We start from the raw sequence: 24,819 nt of genomic DNA on the forward strand, positions 1-24,819 counted from the left end.
CGCGCGGCAAAATAAGTACGAAGAGCCAGGAGGGTCAATCTCCTCCCCGACCTCGTGACTTCGCGCTTGAAAGGCTCTGATTCACCAATGGCTAAAAGCGGTCTCCACCCCTCAGCCAGGGAAGGGCAAAGTAGCCGGACCGAATCACTACCCATTCAGCTGGGTGTAGTTTGAGCAGACGGAGTCCCTGGACCCTGCGCGGCACGATGTGGCTTTGGCTGGTGCTGCTGGCTGTGCTGCTGGCGGGCCTCCGCAAAGTTTACCTGGGGCTGTTCGCTGGCAGCTCCCCGAACCCCTTCTCCGAGGATGTCAAGCGGCCACCGGCGCCCCTGGTGACCGACAGAGAGGCCAGGAAGAAGGTTCTCAGACAAGGTCAGAGGAAGCGCCCCTGGGGTCCCGGGCTGAGCTCGGGCGTTCTTGCAGGTTGCGTTCCCCGTTCTGCGGGGCGAGACGCTGCCAGACTTGGGCCTCAGTTTCCCCCTGTGTAAAGCGCCGGAGAGAGCTTCTGTGCACGTGGAGGCGCCTCTTTGGCAGGTCTGCCACTCGCGAGAGCCTTCACCCCAACAGACCCGGAAGACAGTAGCCCCAGGGCGCGAACAGCGTCCTCATGCCAACCTCTTGGCATAGCCCAGACGTGGCGCTGCCAGTCGGAATCCTCACTACAAACGGGGCAGGTGAAAGACCTTTCCCTTACTTGGTTCTAGGACCTTCGCTTTTTCACTGTTTCAGGGCTTGAGGGAGCCGCTCAGCAATCCCCCCCACACACACCCCCCACAACAGAATAGGAAATTGCGTTTTTCGATGGGTTTGACGGGTTAAGCCTGGTTCAAAGTCATAGAATTAAGCCTTGGTTTTTAAAACTTCGGGAGACATTCAACAGCCTCAGGCTCGGAGCCTGCTCCTCACATTTGCCTTTTTTTTTTTTTTTTTAATTTTTTTTTTCACATTTGCCTTTAAAACATGTTTTGAGGTTGTTTCTTAAAGAAAGACTTCTGCATCTTTAGAAACAAAGGGTTCCCCTGTTCGATCTCCAGGGTCCCTCTCGAAGGAAGAAAACATTTTTTTTTTTCCCTGCGTGACATGCCTTGCTATGCAAAGATAGTACCAAGTGGAAGTGGACTTCCTGAGATCAAAGTTTTATCTTGAACTCTGTCACTGATTTGCTGCATAACCATTAGCAGGTCACTCCACCTATCTGAGCTGGCCTTAAAATGAGGTCACTCATTTTAACTGTCACTTAAACCTGGTTGTGATCCATGAGTGGATTATGAAATCAAGTTGATGGGTTGCAACTAGCATTTTTAAAACAGAAAAAATATCAGAGTGCATCATACATATACCAGTAAGTATTGTATGGTGATGCTTCTATTTCAGATGCTTATGTTATATATTTATACATGTTTGCGGTTGTGATATAAAATGCATTTTTCACTATGGGGCTCTAAAAATGTTTGAAAAGTAAAAGATTTGCCAAATTGTCTTGAAGCTTTAAAATTCCAAACTTCAGTTCTTCAGCAGTAAATTTTAAAGAACAGATCTTGGGGCTGGTGTTGTGGCACCACAGGGTAAACCACCACTTGTGAAGCCAGCATCCCATATCAGAGTGCTCGTTCAAGTCCCAGCTGCTCCACTTCCAATCCAGCTTCCCACTAATGTGCCTTGGAAAGCAATGGAAGATGGCCCAACTGCTAGAGCCCCTGCTACCCATATAGGAGACCTGTATGGAGTCCCTGGCTCCTGGCTTCAGCCTGGCCCAACCCTGGCTGTTGGAGCCATTTGGGGAGAGAACCAACAGATAGAAGATATTTCTCTCTCTGTCTCTATCTCTCTCTGTTGCTCTGCTTTCCAATAAATACATAGATATTTTTAAAACTAAATAAATAAAGGACAGATCTTGTGTTGAAAGTGCTGTCCGGTTTTGTCTTCTCTTGCGGTGCTGTGTCTCCCTGCCCCACAGCCCCCAGCTCTGCCCGAGACTTCCCTGAGGATAGGGGGTGGTGCTGCGGTTCCTCCGAGGAGCAGCCTCTGAGCAGCCCAGTCCTGTCCAGGCCTCCGCATCAGGGTCTGGAAGAGCCGCCATACAACCCAGTTGCCCCAATGTCGCCTGTAGACCCTACGTCCTCCCAAGACACGGGGCTTGTGAATGGATGGCTGCTGAGCCACCAGCCTGGCCTCCAGCAGGCTTCCTGTGTCCTCTTTCTTCCCTAGCTCTCTCTGTGTCTGCACTTAGCTTTCCCAGCCTGTACCGTTGCCACCTTTCTGTTTGCGTCCCTGTAGTAGTTCACCCATTCTTTCTCTGAAAGCGGGGGAAGTCTGCAGGTTCATAATGGCTTTGGGTAAAGAGTATGCCCAGGTGAAATAGTTGAGACATCTCAGCCCAGAGCTCTGTGCCGCGAGAGAGGCCTTCTCTGACTTGCCCAGGCCCTGCCTGGAAGCCCACCCTCCGCCTCCTCCCTTCTGCAGTTTTCTCAGCCAGCCAAGTGCCGGAGAAGCTGGATGTGGTGGTGATTGGCAGTGGCATCGGGGGCCTGGCTGCAGCTGCAATCCTGGCTAAAGCTGGCAAGCGAGTTCTGGTGCTGGAGCAGCATGCCAAGGCAGGGGGCTGTTGTCACACCTTTGGAAAGAATGGCCTTGAATTCGACACGGGTAAGGCTTCTTGAAAAGGGAGCACAGTTGTATGTTCAGGCAGCATGGGGCAGCCATTGGATGATATCGTGCCATTTCTGTGGATTTGGGGGTGCTATCTTCTTTCTGTGCACCTCTTTCCTTGTCTCACAGCCACATCTGGGGGCGGGGGCTGAACTAGGAAGGGCTCTGGTGGTCTCTGCTGTGAAACCTCCTTGCAGAGAGGGTGGCCAGCCCCCTCTGGGCATGAACTTGGCAGACTGGGCAACCTCTTCTGCCTTCCTCCCTCGTCCACCTTTCTAAGGCTCGGTCCCCCTATCCCCAAGCCACTTATTTTTGTGTCTCCCACCAGGAATCCATTATATTGGGCGCATGCAGGAGGGTAGCACTGGCCGATTTATCTTGGACCAGATCACGGAAGGGCAGCTGGACTGGGCTGCCATGTGCTCTCCTTTTGACATTGTGGTACTGGAAGGGCCCAATGGCCGAAAGGAGTTCCCCATGTATAGTGGGGAGGAAGCATACATCCGGGGCCTCAAGGAAAAGTTTCCCCAGGAAGAAGCAGCCATTGACAAATATATGAAACTGGTTAAGGTAACGTGGATGTGTGGAGGGCCCCCAGTTTGTTCCCAGCCAGGCTGATTTCCATCATTAGAGGAGTGACTATGGGGAGGCAGGAAGGGAAGAAGAGTCACATCTGCCCTGAACTTGGCCACTACCCTGCCCACCTCTGACCCATGAGCTCCTGGCCCTGGAGCCCTGGCTTAGTACTAGTTGCTCTCACTGTGGCCTCTAGGGGGCACCCTTCCCTTTTCCCTGACTAGGCTGGGTTCCCTGAGATCTGATCACTCTCATTTTTACCTCACTCTAGACTGGGATTTTTGCTAAGGGATCCGAGCAGAAAATTAACTAAAAAGCAAAGGAAAAAAAGAAAAGAAAAGAAAAAAACACCCACCACGACAAAGCACTTCTCTGAGCTGCTGCCGGCTGTTGTGACTGTCACAGCAATGACAAGTCCTTCTTCCCCAGGTGGTTTCCAGCGGAGCCATTCATGCCATCCTGCTCAAGTTCCTCCCATTGCCCTTGGCTCAGCTCCTCAGCAGGTGTAGGCTGCTCATTCGTTTTTCTCCGTTTCTCCGTGCGTCCACGCAGAGCCTGGCTGAGGTCCTGCAGCAGCTGGGGGTCTCCCCTGAGCTCCACGCAGTGCTCAGCTACATCTTCCCCACTTACGGTGGGTACTGATCCCAAGGCCTCTGGTGGCTCCTGGAGCAGGAGAGGTTGCCTGCCCAGCTCTCAATCTTTCTTCCCAAACGAACCTGCAGGGCTGATGGATCTGCTTCTGATCCAGCTTCCTGCAAATGCATCCTGGGAGACCGCAGATGATGGCTCAATTCCTTGGGCCCTCCCTCCCACATAGGGGACCAGGATGGGGTTCCTGGCTCCTGGCTTCAGCCTGGCTCAGCCTTGGCTGTTGCAGCCATTTGGGGAGTGTGAACCAGTAGGTGAAAGAACTTTCTCTCTCTCTTTCTCTCTTTAAAGTAGATGAAAATACAAATAAATAAACAAGCCCCGGGCCCTGTAGAGCCTGTGATGAGGAGTCTGTCTACCTGTTTGACCCCCTGGTAGAAATTCCCTTCATCCACACCCTAGATGATTTTTCTCTTCAACCAACTCTGTCCTTTTGGTCTTGGGAGCACGGCAGTTTGCAGGCAGGATATTCCCGCTGGCCCTGAGGTCTGTAAGGCACCCCATGTTTGGGCGGAGACAGCTGCCCTGGCTGCCTTGGCCCCTGGGGGAACACGTGGATCCAGGGGTAGAGGCAGGTTGGGTTACCTTGCAGGAGACCACACTCCTGAATGACGCCTGAATGACTTCCTCCCTCTGCAGGGGTGACCCCCAGCCACACCACCTTTGCCATGCATGCTCTGCTGGTTGACCACTACCTCAAAGGAGGATTTTATCCCCGAGGGGGTTCCAGTGAAATCGCCTTCCACATCATCCCCGTGATTGAGCGGGCAGGGGGTGCTGTCCTCACGAAGGCCACCGTGCAGAGTGTGCTGCTGGATTCAGCTGGGAAAGTGTGTGGTAAGAGCCCTGCACTCTGCGCTGGGGGCCCTGGACTGGGGTGGGAGAAGCCTGGGGCCTCCCTGAGGGCAGAGGTGCAGAGAACTGACTTCCTCACAGCAGGGGCTGAAGGATAGGGATGAGTCTGGAGATAAAAAAAGGGAGCAGGATTACCCAGTAATCCGTGACCTTCCACTTGAGTGTAGAGGCTATGTCTTTACTTTTGATGTCTCTAACAATAAAATCAAGGAGGCAGGGCACCGATGGTGAGAGAGTACCTTTGCAGAAGGGACCGAGACATTGCGGGGTGGTGATGGGTGGCTGGCTGTCAGAGGTCTCTGATGTGTGCAAGCAAGTTCCTCCCGTTGAAAGGGGCCCATGAAGCCAGGTGGGTTGGCCACACCATGCCAGTTTGACACAGAATGTTTTTCATGTGTCAGGTGGTGAAGGACGGAGATAAGAGATAAATCAGTCCCAATCTCCATTTCAGGAAGATTCTAGAATGATAGGGAAGATCACTGACAAGAAGCAGCATGTACTGAGGGAGACGGCAGAGGGCGCGCGGGCACAGGGGAGCCCTCACAGACGCGGAGGTGTTTCAGCCACCCCAGGAGTGAGAAGCAGCGTAGGCTGGTGGAGGTCCCCGGGTGATGCAGGACTTTCTCTGCTTCTCGGGCCAACCTCTCGTGCCTGCAGGTGTCAGTGTGAAGAAGGGGCCACAGCTGGTCAACGTCTATTGCCCTATCGTGATCTCCAGTGCAGGGCTGTTCAACACCTATGAGAAGCTACTGCCAGAGGGTGCCCGCTCTCTGCCAGGTAAGACTGTGCGGCTCCCCTTCGGGTCGCCCACCGTCTCTTCCGCAGCAGCCAGCTCCACCTGGGGCATGCTGCTCCCTCTCTGAGCCCCAGGTGGGGCTGAGACAGGCCACCATGTGGTTATCCGTTCCTCTTGCCCCCTGCTCACAGTCCAGTTAGTTTTCAGTGTTCTTGTGTTCTTAGCCCTGAGAATAATGTCATGGTACTGGTCCAACATGGCTCAGGGCCGTGTGCCTGCCTCAGGTGGGCAGAGGGCTGCTGCCCCACACGAATCCCACGTTAATGTTCCAGGCGGGGCCAGACCCCAGAAGCTGGGATGCCTTCACTTCCAGCTGTTTGGCATTGGGGATTCTCTTAGTTCTGTCTGCCTCTCAGATGGGAATCAGACAACCAGGGTCCCCTGGGAGGCAGGGTCAGCTGTGGTCACACGTCGGGGTGGGGTGAAATCCGCTACTGGGTGACGGGATGCTGTGGAGAGGAAGGGATATGGCTCCTTGGCCCCTTCCTTCTAGCTGGGGAGGGGTGGGGTAGGCTGAGTGGGGGTACCTGCTGTTCTAAGGGGCCTTTGAAGACCAGGGGCGGGGTATGTCTCTGTCTAGCCACACCCTAGCTAGATGCTGGACCCAGGACTTGAGTCTGAGTGCGTGAGGTGGGGCTGTCAGATGCTCCGCCTTCCCTCAGCGTGCTCCACAGCTGGGCGTCCATGAGGACGCTGATGGCCGCTGTCCTGCTGCCATGACTGGTGGCAGTGCCCCCTTCCCTCTCAAGAGCAGCCTGCTTGGGATGGGGGACTCTGTGGTCGCACTGCCCAGAGCCGCTGTTAGGATCGCCAGCCTTTTTCAGGAAAGCCTCTTTCCCAGTGGACAGGCATCGTGTCTGAGTCCTGTTGTAGCCCAGGGCCTGCACACACACACAGTTCAGCACATTTTAGGTCCTCAACCAGTATCTGTTACATGAATGAGGCAGAACAGCCAGGAACAAGTCATTCTTCAAGCAGAAAACTGGTCTGGGATCACCTGTGGAGAGGTAGGGACGCCCAGCCACTTAGGTCCACACAGGAACTCCTCTCCCCAAGTGCCACTTAATGTGACTTGCATTAGTCATACGTGTCACTTATCATATGAGAATTACACATATTCACTCCTTAGGTGGCTTGTGTTAATATTGAAATCAAGGCTTGGAACAAGCTATCGTTCATGTGCATGGTCTTTTACAGCTTGGAGCCCGCCACTGGTTAATACCTTGAGGACTCTAAGGGGAAGATGGGAGGTTAGCCTGACTGGAGCTAGCTGGAGGCCAGGGACTGGACGTCACCTGCTGAGAAAGGTGCCCAGAGCAGAGCTAGGGTGAGCTAGGGGAGGGAGGAGGAGTGTGAGGTTGTGTCGTTCACAGGCAGGAGACAGGCCTCTGCCAGGCTCAGGGTGAACGGCTGAGGGTCCTAGCTGGCAGCTGGGTATCAGGCAGCAGGTCAAGTGAGCCCTCCCGGAGCGCAGGGGGTGGTGGTGGCAGTCCCTGGGGCCACAGTGTCAGCAGTCCCCACCCATTCCCTCTGGCAGGTGTGCGGCAGCAGCTGCGGATGGTGCGGCCTGGGCTGGGCATGTTCTCTGTCTTCATCTGCCTGCGGGGCACCAAGGAGGAGCTGGGTCTGCAGTCCACCAACTACTATGTTTATTTTGACACCGACATGGACAAGGCGTAAGGCCTGCGTGTGTGCCTGGGGGAAGAGGGCGTTGGCGGGGCTCTTAGACATCTGGGCTTCTGCTTCTTCCTTCAGCGCTGGGGATGGAGCAGCAGGGTATGGCATGGGAGGAGGAGGGCTATTGCACGCCCAGGCTGTGCCTCAGCCCCACGCCTGTAGGGAGGCCTGGCATGAACCGTGCTGGCTTGGCTCTGAGGAAGGGCCTGAGGCCGGGTAGCCACAACTCCTTTCCCCTGCAGGATGGAGCGCTACATCTCCCTGCCCAGGGAAAAGGCTGCAAATCACATCCCCCTTCTCTTCATTGCTTCCCCATCAGCCAAGGACCCGACTTGGGAGGACCGATTCCCAGGTGGGACTAAAGGTCCCGGGGAAGGGGACAGTGGTGGGAGAGAGGCTGGCGGGCAGGGGCCAGGGACCAGGCAGGAGTAACCATGGCTCTGCATCCCCAGACCGGTCCACGATGATCGTGCTGGTGCCCAGCGCCTTCAAGTGGTTTGAGGAGTGGCAGGAGGAGCCGAAAGGAAAGCGGAGCCGTGACTACGAGACCCTCAAAAGCGCCTTTGTTGAAGCCTCTATGTCGGTGGTCATGAGACTGTTCCCGCATCTGGAGGGAAAGGTAGGGTGGGAAAGCATCCCTTGGCGCTAGCAGACCTAGCTCGCGGGGCTACTTCTGCCCGTTCCTCAGCTCAGGGGAATGAGGCCTTGAGAGATGGAGCCCAGGGAAGGAGTGCCAATCCACCCAGGCCACCAGCTCATTCAGCAGGAGACAAGGATCTCACAAGTGCCCACTCTCACCCCCTGGCTGCCATTTTTGCCTCCTCAGGTGGACAGTGCGATTGGAGGATCCCCACTGACCAATCAGTTCTACTTGGCTGCTCCCCGGGGTGCCTGCTATGGGGCTGACCATGACCTGGGCCGCCTGCATCCTCATGCGATGGCCTCCTTGAGGGCTCAAAGCCCCATCCCCAACCTCTACCTGACAGGTACACTGATTACCCCATCTCGCCAGGATCTCAGACCCTGGGCCCTGGCACCCTAGTTCCTTTGTTCCTATCCTTAATCATTAACCCCTGCAACTCTCATACTGACTGGGCTGCTCAGCAGGCTGCGGCTCTGGCCCTGACCTGCAGACATCCAGGGTGGCCCTAGCATGGGGGCCTGCACACGGAGCCCCTGCCCCCCACCATGTGGTAGACGTTCACAGGCCTCTGCTCTTGCCTCCTAGGCCAGGATATCTTCACCTGTGGGCTGATGGGGGCTCTGCAAGGGGCCCTGCTGTGCAGTAGTGCCATCCTGAAGCGGAACTTGTACTCAGACCTCAAGGATCTTGGCTCAAGGATCCAGGCCCAGAAGAAGAAGAATTAACTTGGTCAGAGATGAGTCAGAAGAATTTGGCCACTGGCAACGCACATCCTTTGATTTGCCTACAGTGCCTTTGTGCATTAGCTCCTTGCACACGTAAAGCACTCTAAGTTGTTTGATTTCCGACAGAGGCCCAGTGTAACTCTCAGCTCTTCAACTGAAGCTCCTCGCGCCGGGGCACGTGATGATCTTATTATAATACACACTGTCCCTGCCAACAGCCTGCATGGGACCACTGCTGCAAACAGGTTTTTTTTTTTTTTAACAGATTTATTTGAAAGGCAGAGTTACAAAGAGGCAGAGGCAGAGAGAGAGAGGTCTTCTATCTGCTGGTTCACTCCCCAAATGACCACAATAGCCAGGAGCCTGGAGCTTCTTCCGGGTCTCCCACACAGGTGCAAGGGCCCAAGCACTTGGGCCATCTTCTTACTGTTTTCCCAGACTATAGTAGAGAGCTAGGTCAGAAGTGGAGCAAGGACTGGCACTGTGGCGTAGCAGATAGAGCTGCCGCCTGCAGTGCCGGCATCCCATATGGGCACCGGTTCAGGTCCGGCTGCTCCACTTCCAACCAAGTTCTCTGCTGTGGCCTGGAAAAGCAGTGTAAGATGGCCCAAGTCCTCGGGCACCTGTACCTGTGTGGAAGACCCAGAAGAGGCTCCTGGCTCCTGATCGGTGCAGCTCCGGCCATTGTGACCAATCAGTGGATGGAAGACCTCACTATCTCTCTGTGCCTCTCCTCTGTGTAATTCTTTCAAAAAAAAAAAAAAAAAGTGGAGCAGCTGGGACTCGAACCAGTGCCCATATGGGATGCTGGCATTGTAGGCAGCGGCTTTATCCACTACACCATAGTGCTGGTCCAGTTTTGATGCCTAACCCTGAGCATGCTCTTTTTTTTTTTTTTTTTTTTTTGACAGGCAGAGTGGACAGTGAGAGAGAGACAGAGAGAAAGGTCTTCCTTTGCCGTTGGTTCACCCTCTAATGGCCGCTGTGGCCGGCGCACTGCAGCCAGCGCACCCCGCTGATCCGAAGGCACGAGCCAGGTGCTTCTCCTGGTCTCCCATGGGGTGCAGGGCCCAAGCACTTGGACCATCCTCCACTGCACTCCCTGGCCACAGCAGAGAGCTGGCCTGGAAGAGGGGCAACCGGGACAGAATCTGGCGCCCCAATCAGGACTAGAACCCGGTGTGCCGGCGCCGCAGGCAGAGGATTAGCCTAGTGAGCCGCGGCGCCAGCAAGCATGCTCTTCTGCATCCTCTGCACCTGCCCCCTAACTGAACAATCACAGTGAATATTCTCTGGGTCAAGTGGGCAGAGTCCCTGAAGCTGAAGTTCAGCTGAAGCAGGTTGGCTGCCTTCCTCTCAGTCACTTAAAGTTCTACAGTCGAGGAAGGGTAACTAAGGGGTTTTAGTAAAACCCTGAGCTTGCTTTTGGCTGTAGTTTCATAGTTCAGAGGGCCCCAGTTCCCACATTCCTGGTCTCAGTGGCTCTCTGAGGACAGGAGGGGTTGGCGTGGTGGCACACAGGTTTAAGCACCCCATATGGGCACCTGTTCGTGTCCCCACTGCTCCACTTCTAATCCGCTCGCTGCTAAAGCACTTGGGACAGCAGCAGAAGATGGCTCATGTGCTTGGGTCCCCGCATCCATATGGGAGACAAGGATGGAGTTCCTGGCTCCTGGCTTCAGCCTGGCCCACCCCAGCCATTGCAGCCATTTGGGGAATGGACCAACAGATGGAAGATCTCTCTGTATCTTTCTGTAACTTACTGCCAAATAAAAAAAAAAAGACAGGAAACACCTGTGGTAGGGTCCATCTGTGATAGGGTCCACGTGGTTCTGCAGATAGGGGCCCCACTAGTCAGCAAGGTGTTATGTTAGAATATGTGGTTTGTATGCAGCCACGCCTCAGCTTCATCTTCCTTTTGGTGGGGGTGTCAGTGAAAAAACACCCTCAGGAAGCTCAGAACCCAAGCCTTAAGCCTTATCTTCTAAAACACGCAGGGAAGGGGGAAGACAGTCATCTATGCTGGGGTTAAAGCAGACTGAAGGATCATTCCAGGCCAAGGGCACAGCACAGGACAGTACCAAGGCAGAGAACGCACTGTGACAATGCGCCAGCTTACCACCTCAACTACAAAACAGGCTCCCAGGCAGGGAAGAGTGGGGGTGGGAGTGGAAAGTCAGAACTGGAATACAGAAAGCCACAGAATGTGTTCAAGCCCAGGAATGGCCAGAATACAAGGCTGAGAATCCCTTCCCCAAGAAGCTTGGGACTTTGGAATATTTTCATATTCCAAACGAGATCTAATGTGCTATCCTGGGGATGGGATTCAAGTCTAAAGAGAAAATTTATTTAAATTTCAGACATATATTGTATACATAGCTAAATAATTATATATAATATTTTTAATAATTTTGTATTTGAAACAAAATTTCAGAGCCTGGAATTTCTCACTTGTGGTTTTCATGTCAGTGCTCAGAAAGTTTCAGATTTTACAGCACTTTGAATTTTGGGTTAGGAATGCTCAATCTGTATGAAGGTGGGATAGGAAGGTGAATAAAGGCTAAAGGTTAAGAAAAATGACCTCTGCTTGTGTTAAACCAAAGTACTAAGGGCCTTATTCTAGCCCGTTTTAATGTAATATTAATAAATGTATTGGCTTCATTGCTTTATTATTTGAAATTTACTTTGGTTTCTGTCCATTGACACAAAACTATGAGATGGCATTTATAGAAGCTCAGTAAAACATGCACTAAAAATACTTATCATCAGACCACAATAAGCTTTAAAAAATAATTATAGTTGGCCGGCGCCGCGGCTCACTAGGCTAATCCTCCGCCTAGCGGCGCCGGCACACTGGGTTCTAGTCCCGGTCGGGGCTCCGGATTCTGTCCCGGTTGCCCCTCTTCCAGGCCAGCCCTCTGCTGTGGCCAGGGAGTGCAGTGGAGGATGGCCCAGGTGCTTGGGCCCTGCACCCCATGGGAGACCAGGAAAAGCACCTGGCTCCTGGCTCCTGCCATCGGATCAGCGCGGTGCGCCGGCCGCAGCGCGCCGGCCGCGGCGGCCATTGGAGGGTGAACCAACGGCAAAAGGAAGACCTTTCTCTCTATCTCTCTCTCTCACTGTCCACTCTGCCTGTCAAAAAAAAAAAAAAAAACAAACAAAAAAAAAATTATAGTTAACATCACAAAAAGCTAAAAATATGAAACACTGCAAAGTAGTGGCAAACGACTAACTGAGTAAACAAAAAAGGGAAACCATTTCCACAGTCATTTACTGAACGCGTAGTCTCAGGAATCAGAGGAGCATATGCCCGAGTGCAAGGGCCGGTTCTGCTGGCAGCTTGAAATACCATACAGCTCAGACCCAGACCTTTCAGAGGAGTTTCCAAGTTGGAATATGTGGGAAATTTACATCCGACTGTGGAGCTGAGTTGAGAGTCATGTTTGGCTCTGGGTGTTAAATTAAACCTGAAAATAATCCAGGATTCTTAAGACAAAGCTAAACTCAACCTTCCTGGTGAGAGATTTCAGGAGACAGCCTTGCAGGAGCACAGGCTCTGGCGTACGACGCCCCTCCTCCACCTCCATGTCCAAATGGTTCAGAAGGCGTGTGCAAGTCGCTCTAGCTCACCACACACACAGCACTGTTTGTCAAATTACCATGTGAAAACAGGAAACAGTGAGTGTTGCCAACGGGGACACCAAGTCAGGGGGGAAATGTCAGAGTGTACACATCTGGTTGTCAAGTCTGCCAATTCTCTTAGCTCTTCTGGATGGACTCGCCTTTGACTCTCTCAGAGCCCCTGAGTGTAGATTCTTTAAATAACTCTACTCAGTAATCTGTAGCAGGCAGGAAGGCAAGTTCCTCTCTTAACATCTTTGACAGAAGCAGATTTCCTCCTAAGAGAAATCACACTTCAACCACAAGCTGGGGGCAGGAAAGAAGCCCACGGTTGTCTACAGAGGGGTGCCTCTTGTGCCTCTGTGTGTTTCCTACACACTGCCACCCAACCGTGTCCTGAGATGCCTCAGCCACTTCACCCTCATCCCCACAATCTCTAGGAAAGCATGCTTCAAACGCTGGTACCTTCAAAAAGACAACCATCCTGGAAATGAGTGTTCCTTTGGTGTGTGGTATTTCCTTCAGTGCCATTTCTAAAGTTAACCTTAAATTCCATCATATTCTTTCTGCCCAAGAAGAAATGGTGTGCTGAAAAAGTTGAGCTATGTGGACTCAATGACAATACTTGCATATCCACTGGCTGCCAGCTCTCTTCGATTCTGAAACCAAGCTGACTTCCTGTTCTCCTCTTCAAGAGCGAAACGCAGCAAATATAAGGTCACAGCAACCAGCAGCCAGAAAGAGCTCTGTAAGGCCTCATCTAAGTCACACCTGGACACCATGAAGAAGGAAAACAACTCCTCGGCAGGGAGTAACGGAACTGAGTCCCCGAGGAACGTCACTGTGCTAGGCAGATGTGAAGGTGGTGCCGAGCGCTGTCCCTCAAGAGCTTCATTTTTGGGAGAGACCAGAGAAACATCAGATCTGCCTGCCCTGTTTTTTTTGAGGTTCCAAAATGAGCAAGTGGCATTACTTAGAGTTATCAGAATAGAATGGAAAGAGCCTCACAGCATGGGGGCAGACAGGAAAACTCAGGGTGAGCCTGAAGAAACTGATAGATTTGGGGAAGGCAAGAGGAGGAGGAGAAGGGCAGAAAACCTAACTGAGAAATAACCATGGAAAGCTAGGAAATCGAAGGATGTAGCAAGAATAAAGGCACAGAGGCATGGATGGGTGCAGGACAAGACACGTCTGGCCTGGGTGGGAGGCAAAGACATGGAGGAAGATACCGATGTGCAGAGTTGTGAATACCCAACAGCCCATAAGCTGATTCTCTAAGCCATGAGAGGTACAGAACAGCTTCAGAGCAGATCAAGAATTCTGGGAAGAATAATGATTCTAAGGTTGGTCTTCTTTCCAACATAAGGGGCAGAGAGATGAAGAACAGACACATTTCTGAGGACAGTCAGAAGGCCCTCTTCCGCATCAGCATAGGACAAGGCAAACAACAGTTTGTCAGCCCTCAAGAAAGTGGCATTTTGATCTAGATGGTCAATAGTGCCCATTCTATCAAGGACAGGCTAGCTAATGGTTTGGTGATCTGATAACTGGTAACCTTTGGAAAAACACATCAGAAAGACAGGGACCAGAGTGAGTCTGCAGAACCACAGAGAGTGACTGACAAGGTAAAAGAAGCAATACTTACTGGAGAAGTGAAACAGCAGAACACACAGGAGAGATGGGTGTGCATGAGGAAAGTGCAGACAGACATGAACACTAACAGTAGCGACAGAGGGCGGAGGTGGAGACGGGATGGCCTTAGGGGAGGCTAGAGGAGCCTGAGGGAAGGTTCCTCAGGTCGGAGGCAATGATGACAAGCCTGGTGCACAAGGAGAGAAAATGACACCAAGAAGAGTCTGATTCATCCTGAATCCCCATCAAGGTTGCTGACTGCCAGGGCAGTTCTCAGCTAGGTGAACATAGGACAATCAGGATGCCCCTCCTTCAGAGTGGCTTCTTCAGCAGCACAGAATTCGTATTTCCCTCACCTCCACATCCTTTCCACACACTTTGTAGATCCCTGAGATCAGCTCAGACACAACTCTCACTGGACTCTCTATTATAGGTAGCACAGCTAGGACAGGCTGAAGTAAAACTTCAAAGAACAGTGTCATCCCAGGGGGATTCAGGAAATTTCTTGAATTTTAAAAGAACCTCTGACACGGAATGGAAGAATTTTTAAATTACTCTCAGCATCTTCTATCAGATACAAGGATCATTAAAAAGATTAAGATAAAAGGATCAGAGACTACAGCTGGCTTCTCAATGTCTCTTGTCCATTTTTAGGCAACAAGGGCAAGAATGCAATTGATAAGCCCTTTGAAAAAAAAAAATGCAAACCCAAACTGAAACCCTCCTACATATGTTCTTGCATGAAGCACCAACTTGCCTTATCTCAGAGTTCCTATTGACCATGACTATATGAATCAATAATCATAACCACACTTAAAAAAACAAATCTGATGAGAACAGTGGCTTTACTTCCAGAAACCCAAAGTTCAATTTTACACTCAGTACAATCAAAGGGAGTTGATTCACTTTGTCTCAAGGAATACAAAATATAAGAAAAACAAGAAGAACTTATGCTAGACAGGTTAGCATGTTTTAACCTGCTATTTTGGTTTGCTGCTGAAGCCTCTAATAAAAATCACGTGTTCAATGCAGCCTCTGCCCATCGTGCTTCACCATCTTCTATTTCTTTGTAGGGCACATCCCCCAGAATAAGAGACTTTAGTGGAAAAGCACCTCTACCTTCAGTCTTCTCCTAGGTCTGCAGAGACAGACTGTGGAGAGGGCAATGCCATGGTCAAGGGCTCCCTCACTACAGTCAAGGCCCAACGGAGCATGGTCAGCGGCACGGTCTGCCCAGGGCTGGGGTCTCCCTTTGGTCATAGTCGTTTCCACATGCTCCCTCCACTCACACTCGGGAGAAGAGGACAAATGACACCAGCATAAATAAAGGGAACACAGGAGTACAACATCACCAAAGTGCAGGTGCAAAACCCAAGTCAGTCCCCTGCCTCTGCCAGCCCACACTTGCCACCAAACCCCCAAGCAGGGTGGCTCTGAGGTCACAGTACTTGTCTCCTCATTTCTCGAATTAGAAACAAATCAGCAGGGAGGACAAGGTTCTTGTGGACAGAAGTCAAAGCTGGAACGAGAGAAAACACAATCCACAGGTTAACATTCATCCTTGTTCATGGGAACACACTGTACTTTTACAACTGGGGTAGGGCTGGAGACCTTATAGGAGCTGCAGTTCAGGGAAAATTTGTAGAATTAAGACAAGCCAGCCCACCAGCACACAAACAGCAATTAATTAAAATAACAGCACATGAGATGGTTTTTAAAATCATTCTGAGATAAAACATATACTAGAAAGATAGACTTGACAGAGGGGCTATGGGAATCCAGGCCTCTGTAGCACACTGTTCTGTGTTGATTACATATGTATTTCTTTTCTGGTTGAAAAAAATAAATTATAATTGAGAAAAAAAAAATCCTTAAAGTCAATTATCAGGAAAGGCAGTAGGCCAGGGGTGCTGTGAAGTTTACTTATTGTTAGGATAGTCAGCATCGCTCCTTGGAGCTGAGTGGCTTCTGCTGTGGCTGCTATGAGCTGTGCAAGTCACCTGTGTCCCCTGCAGGAAGTCTGGGAGGAACTCACAGCTAGGCCACTGACTAGGTCTTTGCCAGTGCCCTCCCTGTTACTCGACAGAACAGAAAAGAGTGAGTGCAGGCAGACATGCCGAGGGAGGCACTCTTCTTGCTTAGACAGTTACTTTTGGGAGAACCTTGCTCAGCTCCTGCTGCTGTGGGGTGGGAGGAGCGCTTCCCTCTGAGGCACACGCTGGGTGCACTCAGGCAGCCTGGCCTACAGTGTTCATGCAGGGCTCACCCGGGAAGCTGGAGGCCTATGAGCTTCTGGGCCATGTATACTCAGGGAGCGCAGTTCCAGCAGCACTTGGCACCCCTGGGGAACTACCTAGAAATGTGGAGACGGGCTCCATCCAATACCTAGTGAGCCAGATTTTGTTTTTATCACAATTCCCAAGGTGAGTCATGTGCCTACTGAAGTTTGCGAAGCACTGGTGTGGTGCAAAAAAAGCTTAGGAGTGGGAGTCTAGGGAGTTGTTCCCAGGTCCTGACTGTGCCAGTAACTTGTAGTGAAACCTTAGAAGAAGAAAATCACGTTTCTGAACGGGTCTGTTTCTGCATCTGTCTGGTGGGAGCTGCTGTAGAGAACTCGAACGTCTCTTCTAGCTCTAACATTGCAGGAACAAATAGAGGTCATGAATTTTTCTAGTTTGTGGTCTGCAAAGGGTGGGGGTGATGGCACCAGAACCCCTGAGTTGGCTGCTCTCGCCATGCTGAATTCTGCCACTGCCAGGCCCATCTGAGGCTGCAGACCCTTCCCACCGACCTGCCTCCTTCCTCACCTTCAGGTCCAAGCGTTGGTACTCACTGGCCTTTGGCCGCCGAGTGACTCTGGATCTTTTTCCTTCCAGGACAAAAGCAATAATCTGGGGAAAGGGAGAAGAAAATGAAGAACAGGTGGTTCTGAAATGACACAGTTCAGTGTCTGAAACCACAGTCACCTGTAGGACATTTGTTAATGATTATAGAAAGAGCAGTATACCCAGAGAGGCCCACTCAAGTTAAAAGGTTTTAGCAAAGACAGGGCCTAGTACATCAGAATCCTTTGTAGTACTTTACAGGAAATGACAGATGGAGGAAGGATGTTCTGGGCTCTAGCTTGCGAAAGTCTGTATGATTTATTCAAGAGTACTCAGTCTGGGGCAGGTGTTCGGCCTGGCGGTTACCAGCTAGATGCCCTCATTCCCTACTGGAGTGTCTGGGTTTGAATCTGCGCTCTGCTCCTCATTCCAGCTTTCTGTTCAGGTGCACCCTGGGAGGCAGCAGGTGGCGGCTCAGGAAGTCAGGTCCCTGCTGCCCACACTGGAGAGCTGGACTGCGTTTTGGCTCCTGACATCAGCCTGGTCCAGCCCTGGCCACCGAGAGCATTTGGGGAGTGAACTAGTCCACAGAAGCACTCGCTGCCTGTCTCTCTCTCTCAAAAAAAAAAAAAAAAAAAAAGTACTCAAAGATCTGCCAACTCTTCCTCAGAGAGCTCTAGGATGGCACGTTCCTTTTTTTAAAATCATAATCAAAAAGTACTTCCTATCCACAAAGTACTCTTTTGGCCCCCCCCTTTGCATCATCAGCTACATTATCACTGTCATTTCACTGCTGAGGTTACTCTCCATGATAAACCACTTGGATGTCCTCATTCTTTAAAAAAAAATTTATGTATTATTTTTTTTTTTTTTGAGAGACAAACAGAAAGAGATCTTCCTGCTGCTGTTCACTTCCTAAATGCCCACAACAGCGAGAACTGGGCAGGCTGAAGCCAGGATCCCAGAACTCACTCCAGGGCTCCCACCTGGGTGGCAGGGACCCAAGTCCTCAAGCCGCCATCTGCTGCCTCCCAGGGTGCACAACAGCGGGAAGCTGGAATTATAAGCAGAGGCACCCCAACATGGGATGTGGGTACCCCAAGTGATATCGTATCCTAACTGCCCTGCCAAAAGTTCGCCCCATTTCCTCATTCTTTATAGCTGAAGATCTTATGGCCACAATTAATTGAACTCTCCCATTCTAACCAGAGTACTGAAGCTATCTTCAAAATTCTTAGGACTTAATAGGAAATGCACTAATTTTGTCATTAGGGTTGGTTGCTACGGGACACACCATTATTACTTCATACCAAATGCTGACAAAGTAAAAGATGTATGGATCTGTGCAATTTCTGGGTTTTCTTCTAGTTATGACTGTACAAGAGGTTCCCTGGGCTTCTTGCTGTTGGTATAGGAGACTATGTCACTGAAATCATTCCTTCTGCCACCGCAGATGGAAGACAGGAGGTTGGGGGAGGAAGTCAGAAGTGCTGCACTGGCTCCAGAGTGGAGACGCGGGCAGAGGAGAGTTTTTCCTGCCAGCTCCCCAGGTACTCGGAGGCTGTGAAGGACCACGTCCAGGTTCTGGGAGGCAATCCCATTTCAGGGTGTGTCATAACACTGTCCTAACGTATAACCTAATGCAGGAGCAGAGGACACTGGGAACAGGAAGAGACGCATAATTTACGAAACCAGAGTAAAGAGCCCTTGCAGAGTCTTCAGGAAACACAGACATTTGTCTTAAAACCCCGGTGCTCTCCGGCGGCAGATGGGCGCCCAAGCTTGCGTTTGGGGGAGGAAGGACTGCGGAGTGGGGACAGGGCCCTCGGGCAGCTCCTCACTCACCTTGCGCTTGTTGTGATAGGCAATGTAGAGGACAGCCACGAGAACGGCCGCGGTCACCAGATAGGCAAAGAAGTGGCTGCTCTCTGCGCGGGAACTTCCAGGGCTGTCCTTGAAAAGCTCATCCTTCTCCCTGCTCATGGGATCCAGAAGCAGACCCTCGCGGGTCTCCCCGGAGGCAGGCCCCGGCATCTTCTCCTTCTCTTCCTCCAGGGGTGAGTCCTCTTCAGGAAACGCCTCACCTTCTCCAGCCTCCTTGGGCTCCGCACCTTCAGCAGGCTCTAAAGGCTTGTCCTCCCCCTCCTGCTGGGAAGAAGGGAGCTCAGAGTCCACTATCAAGTCCTCCGTGGACTCAGCTCTGGAAGCAGGCTGCGAGGTCCCTGCTTTGTCAGCCTGGCCGCTTATGCTGCTCTCGGGCTGAGTGTTACCAGGGCTGGGGTTGGAGACTGCCTTGCTGGACTGGTATTTCTCTGCCGTGGTCTTCGGCAGAGCAGGAGGCGTAGAAGCGCTGATTTTCTGGGGCTGCTCCGTAGTCGAAGTGCCAGTGTTTGCGCTTGTCCCCTGCTGCTCCTGGGATGAGTTGCCAGTGTTTGCGCTCGCGTTCGGCGACTCGGTATTTGAGTTGCTAGAGTTTGCGCTAACCTTCAGCTGCCCTATTTGTGAGCTGTTAGAGCCTGCGTTATTGGAAGACGGGTTCAAAGCGAGTACCTTTTCCGTACTATTTATCTCTGGCTCCATGTTCGAAGAGGAGGCTCCAGAGGCCGTAAGGGTAGTGTTTACGTTCTGATTGTCTGCCGAACTGGCATCGTCAGCTACTGAAATGGGAGAAACCAGGCCATTAGGCTTTCAGAGCGCAGATCGGGAAAAGCGGACTCCTCGGAGCAGGAAAGGATCAGGCGCAAAGGGGCGAAAGGGGGCAGGGGGGCGGCGGCGAGCGGAAGGGTAGGGGGAGCAGGAAAGAGGCGAGCCCAGACAGCGGCTGGCCGAGCTGAGGGTGGTGGGCTGGGGGGCGAAAGTGGAGTGGGCGGACAGAAGGGGGTCTTACCCGCCACTGCGACACTCAGCGCGACCAACACAACTAGGAACCGCATCCTGCACAGACTGTGCTTCCGCTCTCTACCAGTCTCGCGAGAGTCGCGCGCGGGACTCCAAACTCGTAGCCACGCCCCTTCCTGCGCGCGCCTCCGTGCCTCCGCCAGGTCTCCCCATTCGGGGGCGGGTCCTGGGGCTCAGCCTTCGGAGAGGTTGGAAGGTTATTTTTTTTTCCTTTTTTTGGCAGTGGCGGTGACTTAGACCCCAGTGGCGGGAGAATCTACCTCTTCCTGGTTTCCAGTCCCCATAGCAGCCATAACAGGCCATCCATTTTTGCTTCTCGCCCGTCGCACCAAGCGGGAGCTTTCTCGCCTCCCGTGGGTCGCTGGGCCCGGCAGCTCCTCGCCCCATCGTTTGCTCGCGTTTCTCGCCCCTCGCTTTCTTGTTCTTTCCCATCTAGAAACAAGTCCAGCCCATCGCCTTCGTCTGAGGTTGCCCAAGATCCTTTCCAAACAAGATCCTTTCCAAACAAGTGTTCTTGTTCTCATCAGAGTTCTAGAAGGAGAAAATAGAACCTTAGTTCCATCCTTCCGGCATAATCTGCAAATGTTTTAGAGTATGTGTTTGCCTTGCAAATATTTAATGTTTTTAATTAAGTAACACTAGTACATTCTTTGTTAATTAAAACTATTATTTGACCAGCTCTCTGCTATGGCCTGGGAAAGCAGTGGAAGATGGCCCAAGTCGTTGGGCCCCGGCACCCACGTGGGAGACACAGAGGAAGCTCCTGGCTCCTGGCTTCGGATTGAGGCAGCTCCGGCCGTTGCAGCCATCTGGGGAGTGAACCATCCATGGGAGATCTTTCTCTCTCTGCCTCCGCCTATCTATAACTCTGCCTTTCAAATAAATAAGTAAATTTAAAACAAACAAAACATGTGAGAGTGTGTATACAGACACACAAATTCCCAAGAATTGCCAGAAAGAAAAGTACGGAAACCATTAACTTAGTTGAGGAAGGACCCTTAAACCGAGGACCAGAGTTTATAGGTGTGTCTCAGATGAGGTTGAAGGGAAGATGAGCTTAGCTGCCCGTAGGCGGGATCCTGGCATTTTGTGCAAATGTAAAGACCAGGATTGTTGGATCACAACAAGGACAGTGGCAGGGAATGAGGCTGGCGCAGAGCCAGATTAAGAAGTTGAGTGATCTGGGAGTTGTCCAGAACATACATCTTTATTGGACACACAAGTACAACGGAAAATATGCCAGTTAACTCTGGTTGAACTGTAAACTGGTGCCACTCCTGCCCAAAAGGGCGACAGCTGCTAGGGCAACCATTCTCTTCATTTGTATTTGTTTATGGGACACGCAGTCCTAGTCAGTCAAAACTCTTAAGAATTTTAAGAATACTACACGGCACAAATATGATTTTCAGGCACAAGTGCTTTATTATTTAAAAACCTATAAATGTGATTCTCAATATTTCTCTATTGTAAGAAAATCTCTTACATACGTGTGCATTATTGATATGAGACCAAGACTCCAAGAGAAGTGAGGACTCTTCCAAATTGCTCCAGAACCTGGATTCTGCTTTGGCTAAAGGAAGTGGACTGGGGGACTGGTACTGTGACTCAGAAGGTGAAGTGCCTGCAGCACTGGCATTTCACCTGGGCGCTGACTCGAGTTCTTGGCTGTTCCACTTCCAACCCTGCTCCCAGCTAATGTGCCTGGGAAAGCAGCGGAGGATGGCCCAAGTGCTTGGGCCCCTGCGCCCGCGTGGGAGACCCGGATGAAGCTCCTGACTCCTGGCTTTGGCCTGGCCCAGCGCTGGCCATTGCGGCCATTTGGGGAGTGAATCGATGGATGGAAGATCTCTCTCCCTCTCTCTTTCTCTATAACTCTGCTTTTCAAATAAATATAATAAAATCTATATTTAAAAAAGGAAGTGAGTTGTTAAATTCAAAAGAAAATTCTCTTTACTCCCTCTAAATACATGTTTGAGTAACATTTAAGAATGTTGGTTTAGTGAGGGCGTGTGTGTGGGGAGAAGAATGGCCAATTGTTAAGCTTAACCTGGTGTCCACATCACCAGGCAGGAGAGGAAGCGAAACCGGGTCATGTGGGCAGTGCCCAGGGTTTTGTATTTTATCTTAATGGTAATGGGAAGCTATTAAAGAGGTTTAAGTTGGGAATTTTTTACTATTACTGTGGTTCTGTTCTATATTGAAGAATCTGCCAGGGTAAGGAGGGAAGAGTAGACCTGGGAGTTAATCAATTGGGAGACTGTTGCAATAGTCCAGGTAGTACTAGTGTAGGGACAGGGAGACCGGAAGGATGTGATTGGACTCAAAATAAACTTGGGGTTGTTGGTGTTGTGGTGCAGTGGGTTAAGCTGCCACCTGCTATACTGGTATCCCCTAGGGGTGCTGATTCAAGTTCCACCTTCTCCACTTCAGATCCAACTCCCTGCTAGTGTGCCTGGGAAAGCAGCAGAAGATGGCCCAAGTGCTTGGGCCCCTGCCGCAACGTGAGAGACCCAGAAGAAGCTCCTGGCTCCTAGCTTCAGATCAGCCCAGCTCTGGCTGTCGTGGCCGTTTGGGGAGTGAATCAGTGGATGGAAGACCTTTCTCTTTATCTTTACCTCTCTCTGTCTGTAACTCTACCTCTGAAATAAATAAAATCTTAAAAACAAGCACACAACAAACAACTACCACAAAGCTACAGTAGTTAGTCTAGTGTGGTACTGGCATAGGGACATAAAGATGATATTTATTTTTACCATCATGTTTTTTTAAAATATGGATTTAAGCTGGGAAAGAAAACTACCTATTTTTTTAAAGATTTATTTTATTTATTTGAAAGAGTTACAGAGAGAGGTAGAGCCAGAGAGAGAGGTCTTCCATTCCGGGCCATCTTCAACTGCCTTCCCAGGCCTTAGCAGAGAGCTGGATTGGAAGTGGAGCAACCGAGACTCGAACTGGTGCCCATATGGGATGCTGGCACTGCAAGCTGGGCTTTAACCCACTGCGTCACAGCGCTGGCCCCCAAAACTACCTGTTATTAAGATATTGTTATCTCCAGGGAAATCTTGGTTGTCTGGATACTCAGATGGATTTTTCTTTTATACTTCTAAGCAGTACATTGAAAATTAATGACACAGATCTTAAATTGTCCAAACTACACAAGACATCTCTCCATTTGGTGTATCCAATATTTTGAAGAATATTCAGGTAATGCAAGTGTTCAATACAGAAACCATGTAAACTTAGAGGAGGATAGAATCAATGCAGATGATCTCCCAAACAATCTGTAGAAGTCACAGGGATTTTGATTTTTAGGAATGTGTATATTTTCTGCATGTTTAATCGCAATCACTACAGCCCAAGCGGTGGATTTCACTTGCAACTCTGAAAGTGAAGAGTTTATAAGGTCACTGCTGAAGTCCTGTTAATCAATTCCTTAAAAAAAAAAAAAAAAAGACATAAAGATGAATAGAATTGAGAGCCCAGAAATAAGCTTATACATCTATAATTAGCTGATTTTTGTGGATATGGTTCATTGGGGGAAAGAAGAATTTTTTCTCTAGTTGGTGCTGGCACAGCTGGCCAATATGCACAGGAAAATACACCCAGCATCGTCAGGATCAGGGAAATGCAAATCACTGTCTCGGTGAGCTACCTCCCCATGCCCACAAGGATGGCCGGAACAACGGGAAAGTGTTGAGGATGTGGGCATTGAAAGCCTCGCACGGTGCTGATGGGAATGTAAAATGCTGCAGCTGCTGTGGAAAAGTTCAGCCTAAGGGAGGGTGTTGTGGGTTCAGCGGCAGCTTGTGATTCTGGTATTCCGTATCAGAGCACCTGGTACGAGGCCTGGCTATTCTGTTTCCAGTCCAGCTTCCGGCTAATGCACCTGTGACGCAACAGATGATGACTCAAATAACTAGGTTCCTGTTACTCCCATGGGAGGCACAGGTGGAATTGCTGGTCCTGACTTCAGCTGGCCCAGCCCTGGCTGTTGTGGGCATTTGGGGAGTGAACTAGTGGATGGAAGGTCTCTCCCCCTTCTCTTTGTTTCTCTCCCTCCATCAAATAAATAAATAAAAATTTTTAAAGAGGAAGCTAAACATAGAATTACTGTACAACCCAGCAAGTCCACTCCTAGTTATATGCACCAAGGAATTAAAAATATGGACTCAGAGCCAGCACTGTGGCGCGGCTGGTAAAACTGCCACCTGCAACACTGGCATCCCACATGGGTGCTAGTTTGAGACCCCGCCGCTGCTCCACTTCCGATCCAGCTTCTGCTAACGCACCTGGGAAAGCGGTGGAGGATGACCCAAGTCCTCGGGCCCCTGTACACACATGAGAGACCCAGATGAAGCTTCTGGCTTCGGACCAGCCCAGGCCCTGTATAACTATAAGTAACCATTTTGGGAGTGAACCAGTGGATGGAAGCTCTGTCTGTAACTGCCTTTCAAGTAAATAAACAAGTCTTTTTTAAAATTTATTTTTAAAAATATTTACATAATTTATTTGAAAGGCAGAGTTATAGAGAGGCAGAGGCAGAGAGAAAGATCTTGCATCTGCTGATTCACTCCCCAAATGGCTGCAACAGCTGGAGCTGCGCCGATCTGAAGCCAGAGCCAGGAGCGTCCTCCGGGCCTCCCAAGTGGGTGCAGGGGCCTAGGACTTGGGCCATCTTCTACTGCTTCCCCAGGCCGTAGCAGAGAGCTGGATTGGAAGAGGAGAAGCTGGGACTTGGACCAGCACCCATGAGGGATGCTGGCACTGCAGGCAGTGGCTTTACCCGCTATGCCACAGTGCCGGCCCCAATAAATAAATCTTAAAAAGAAAATAAGTACAAAAACATCTGATTTGTATGTGACTGTTCATAGCAGCATTATCACAATAATCAAAAGGTGGAAATAATACATTTATCAACAGATAACAGGTAACAGAGAAACAAAAACGTGGCTTATACATACAGAAAAAATTCTTACAATTTTACACTGCCCTGGCTCCTGCTTTGAATGTACATTTAAGTTTCTCATGCCAGAAGCCGGCTGTCACCCTCAACACAGTTTCTAGTTCTCTATCTTGTCCCAGTTCCTCAAAGTGATCCATCGAAACATCTGGCTTATTTGCACAACCACCGCATGTGGCCACCTCCCCACAGGATGAAACCAAACAAGCCAAAGTTCAGGCAATGCAAACGGTTCACCGCCCCTGAGCCCAGCTGCTCCCGGTCCGGCTTTGGGGGTGAGTAAGGATTGCCCAAGATCTGCTACAGTGACACCT

At 50.7% G+C, this 24,819-nt stretch overlaps 3 protein-coding genes and 1 long non-coding RNA gene across 8 annotated transcripts in view; 2 read left to right on the forward strand and 2 right to left on the reverse strand.

The window, feature by feature from the left end:
• Positions 1-396, reverse strand: part of ELMOD3 (ELMO domain containing 3) — a 31,148-nt gene extending 30,752 nt beyond the window's left edge. The window contains exon 1 of the mRNA XM_089326195.1: positions 264-396. The gene's annotated coding sequence lies outside the window, so the exon portion shown is untranslated. The remainder of the gene's footprint in view (positions 1-263) is intronic.
• Positions 29-11,248, forward strand: RETSAT (retinol saturase). 2 transcript variants are annotated; one of them, XM_002709678.6, is made up of 11 exons: positions 29-372; positions 2,464-2,646; positions 2,978-3,219; positions 3,655-3,856; positions 4,513-4,710; positions 5,386-5,505; positions 7,062-7,200; positions 7,444-7,553; positions 7,654-7,820; positions 8,028-8,187; positions 8,430-11,248. In XM_002709678.6, the coding sequence occupies exons 1-11, from the start codon at positions 207-209 to the stop codon at positions 8,567-8,569; spliced, it is 1,827 nt and encodes a 608-aa protein (XP_002709724.2). In that variant the 5' UTR covers positions 29-206; the 3' UTR covers positions 8,570-11,248. The 2 variants fall into 2 exon arrangements, with proteins under 2 accessions (XP_002709724.2, XP_089182320.1); XM_089326194.1 differs by lacking the exons at positions 29-372; positions 2,464-2,646; positions 3,655-3,856 and having other exon boundaries at positions 3,083-3,219.
• Positions 11,249-14,648: 3,400 nt separating this feature from the next.
• Positions 14,649-19,610, reverse strand: TGOLN2 (trans-golgi network protein 2). 2 transcript variants are annotated; one of them, XM_008254181.5, is made up of 4 exons: positions 19,535-19,610; positions 18,493-19,301; positions 16,630-16,713; positions 14,649-15,341 (listed from the first exon to the last, which is right to left on the reverse strand). In XM_008254181.5, exons 1-4 carry the CDS (start codon positions 19,578-19,580, stop codon positions 15,336-15,338), a joined length of 945 nt encoding a protein of 314 aa, XP_008252403.1. In that variant the 5' UTR covers positions 19,581-19,610; the 3' UTR covers positions 14,649-15,335. The 2 variants fall into 2 exon arrangements, with proteins under 2 accessions (XP_008252403.1, XP_008252402.1); XM_008254180.5 differs by having other exon boundaries at positions 18,493-19,304.
• Positions 19,611-19,622: 12 nt separating this feature from the next.
• On the forward strand, positions 19,623-20,453 carry LOC127490299 (uncharacterized). Of its 3 annotated transcripts, none has more exons than XR_016229248.1 (3): positions 19,623-19,741; positions 19,982-20,137; positions 20,224-20,453. It is a non-coding gene; the product is annotated as an uncharacterized LOC127490299 (long non-coding RNA). The 3 variants fall into 3 exon arrangements; XR_016229250.1 differs by having other exon boundaries at positions 20,073-20,137; XR_016229249.1 differs by having other exon boundaries at positions 19,623-19,733.
• The last annotated feature ends 4,366 nt before the right edge of the window (positions 20,454-24,819 follow it).

The sequence above is a fragment of the Oryctolagus cuniculus genome, chromosome 2, assembly GCF_051225735.1.
Source record: "Oryctolagus cuniculus isolate XC-2025 breed Fujian yellow rabbit chromosome 2, ASM5122573v1, whole genome shotgun sequence".
In the NCBI taxonomy this organism is placed as follows: domain Eukaryota; kingdom Metazoa; phylum Chordata; class Mammalia; order Lagomorpha; family Leporidae; genus Oryctolagus; species Oryctolagus cuniculus.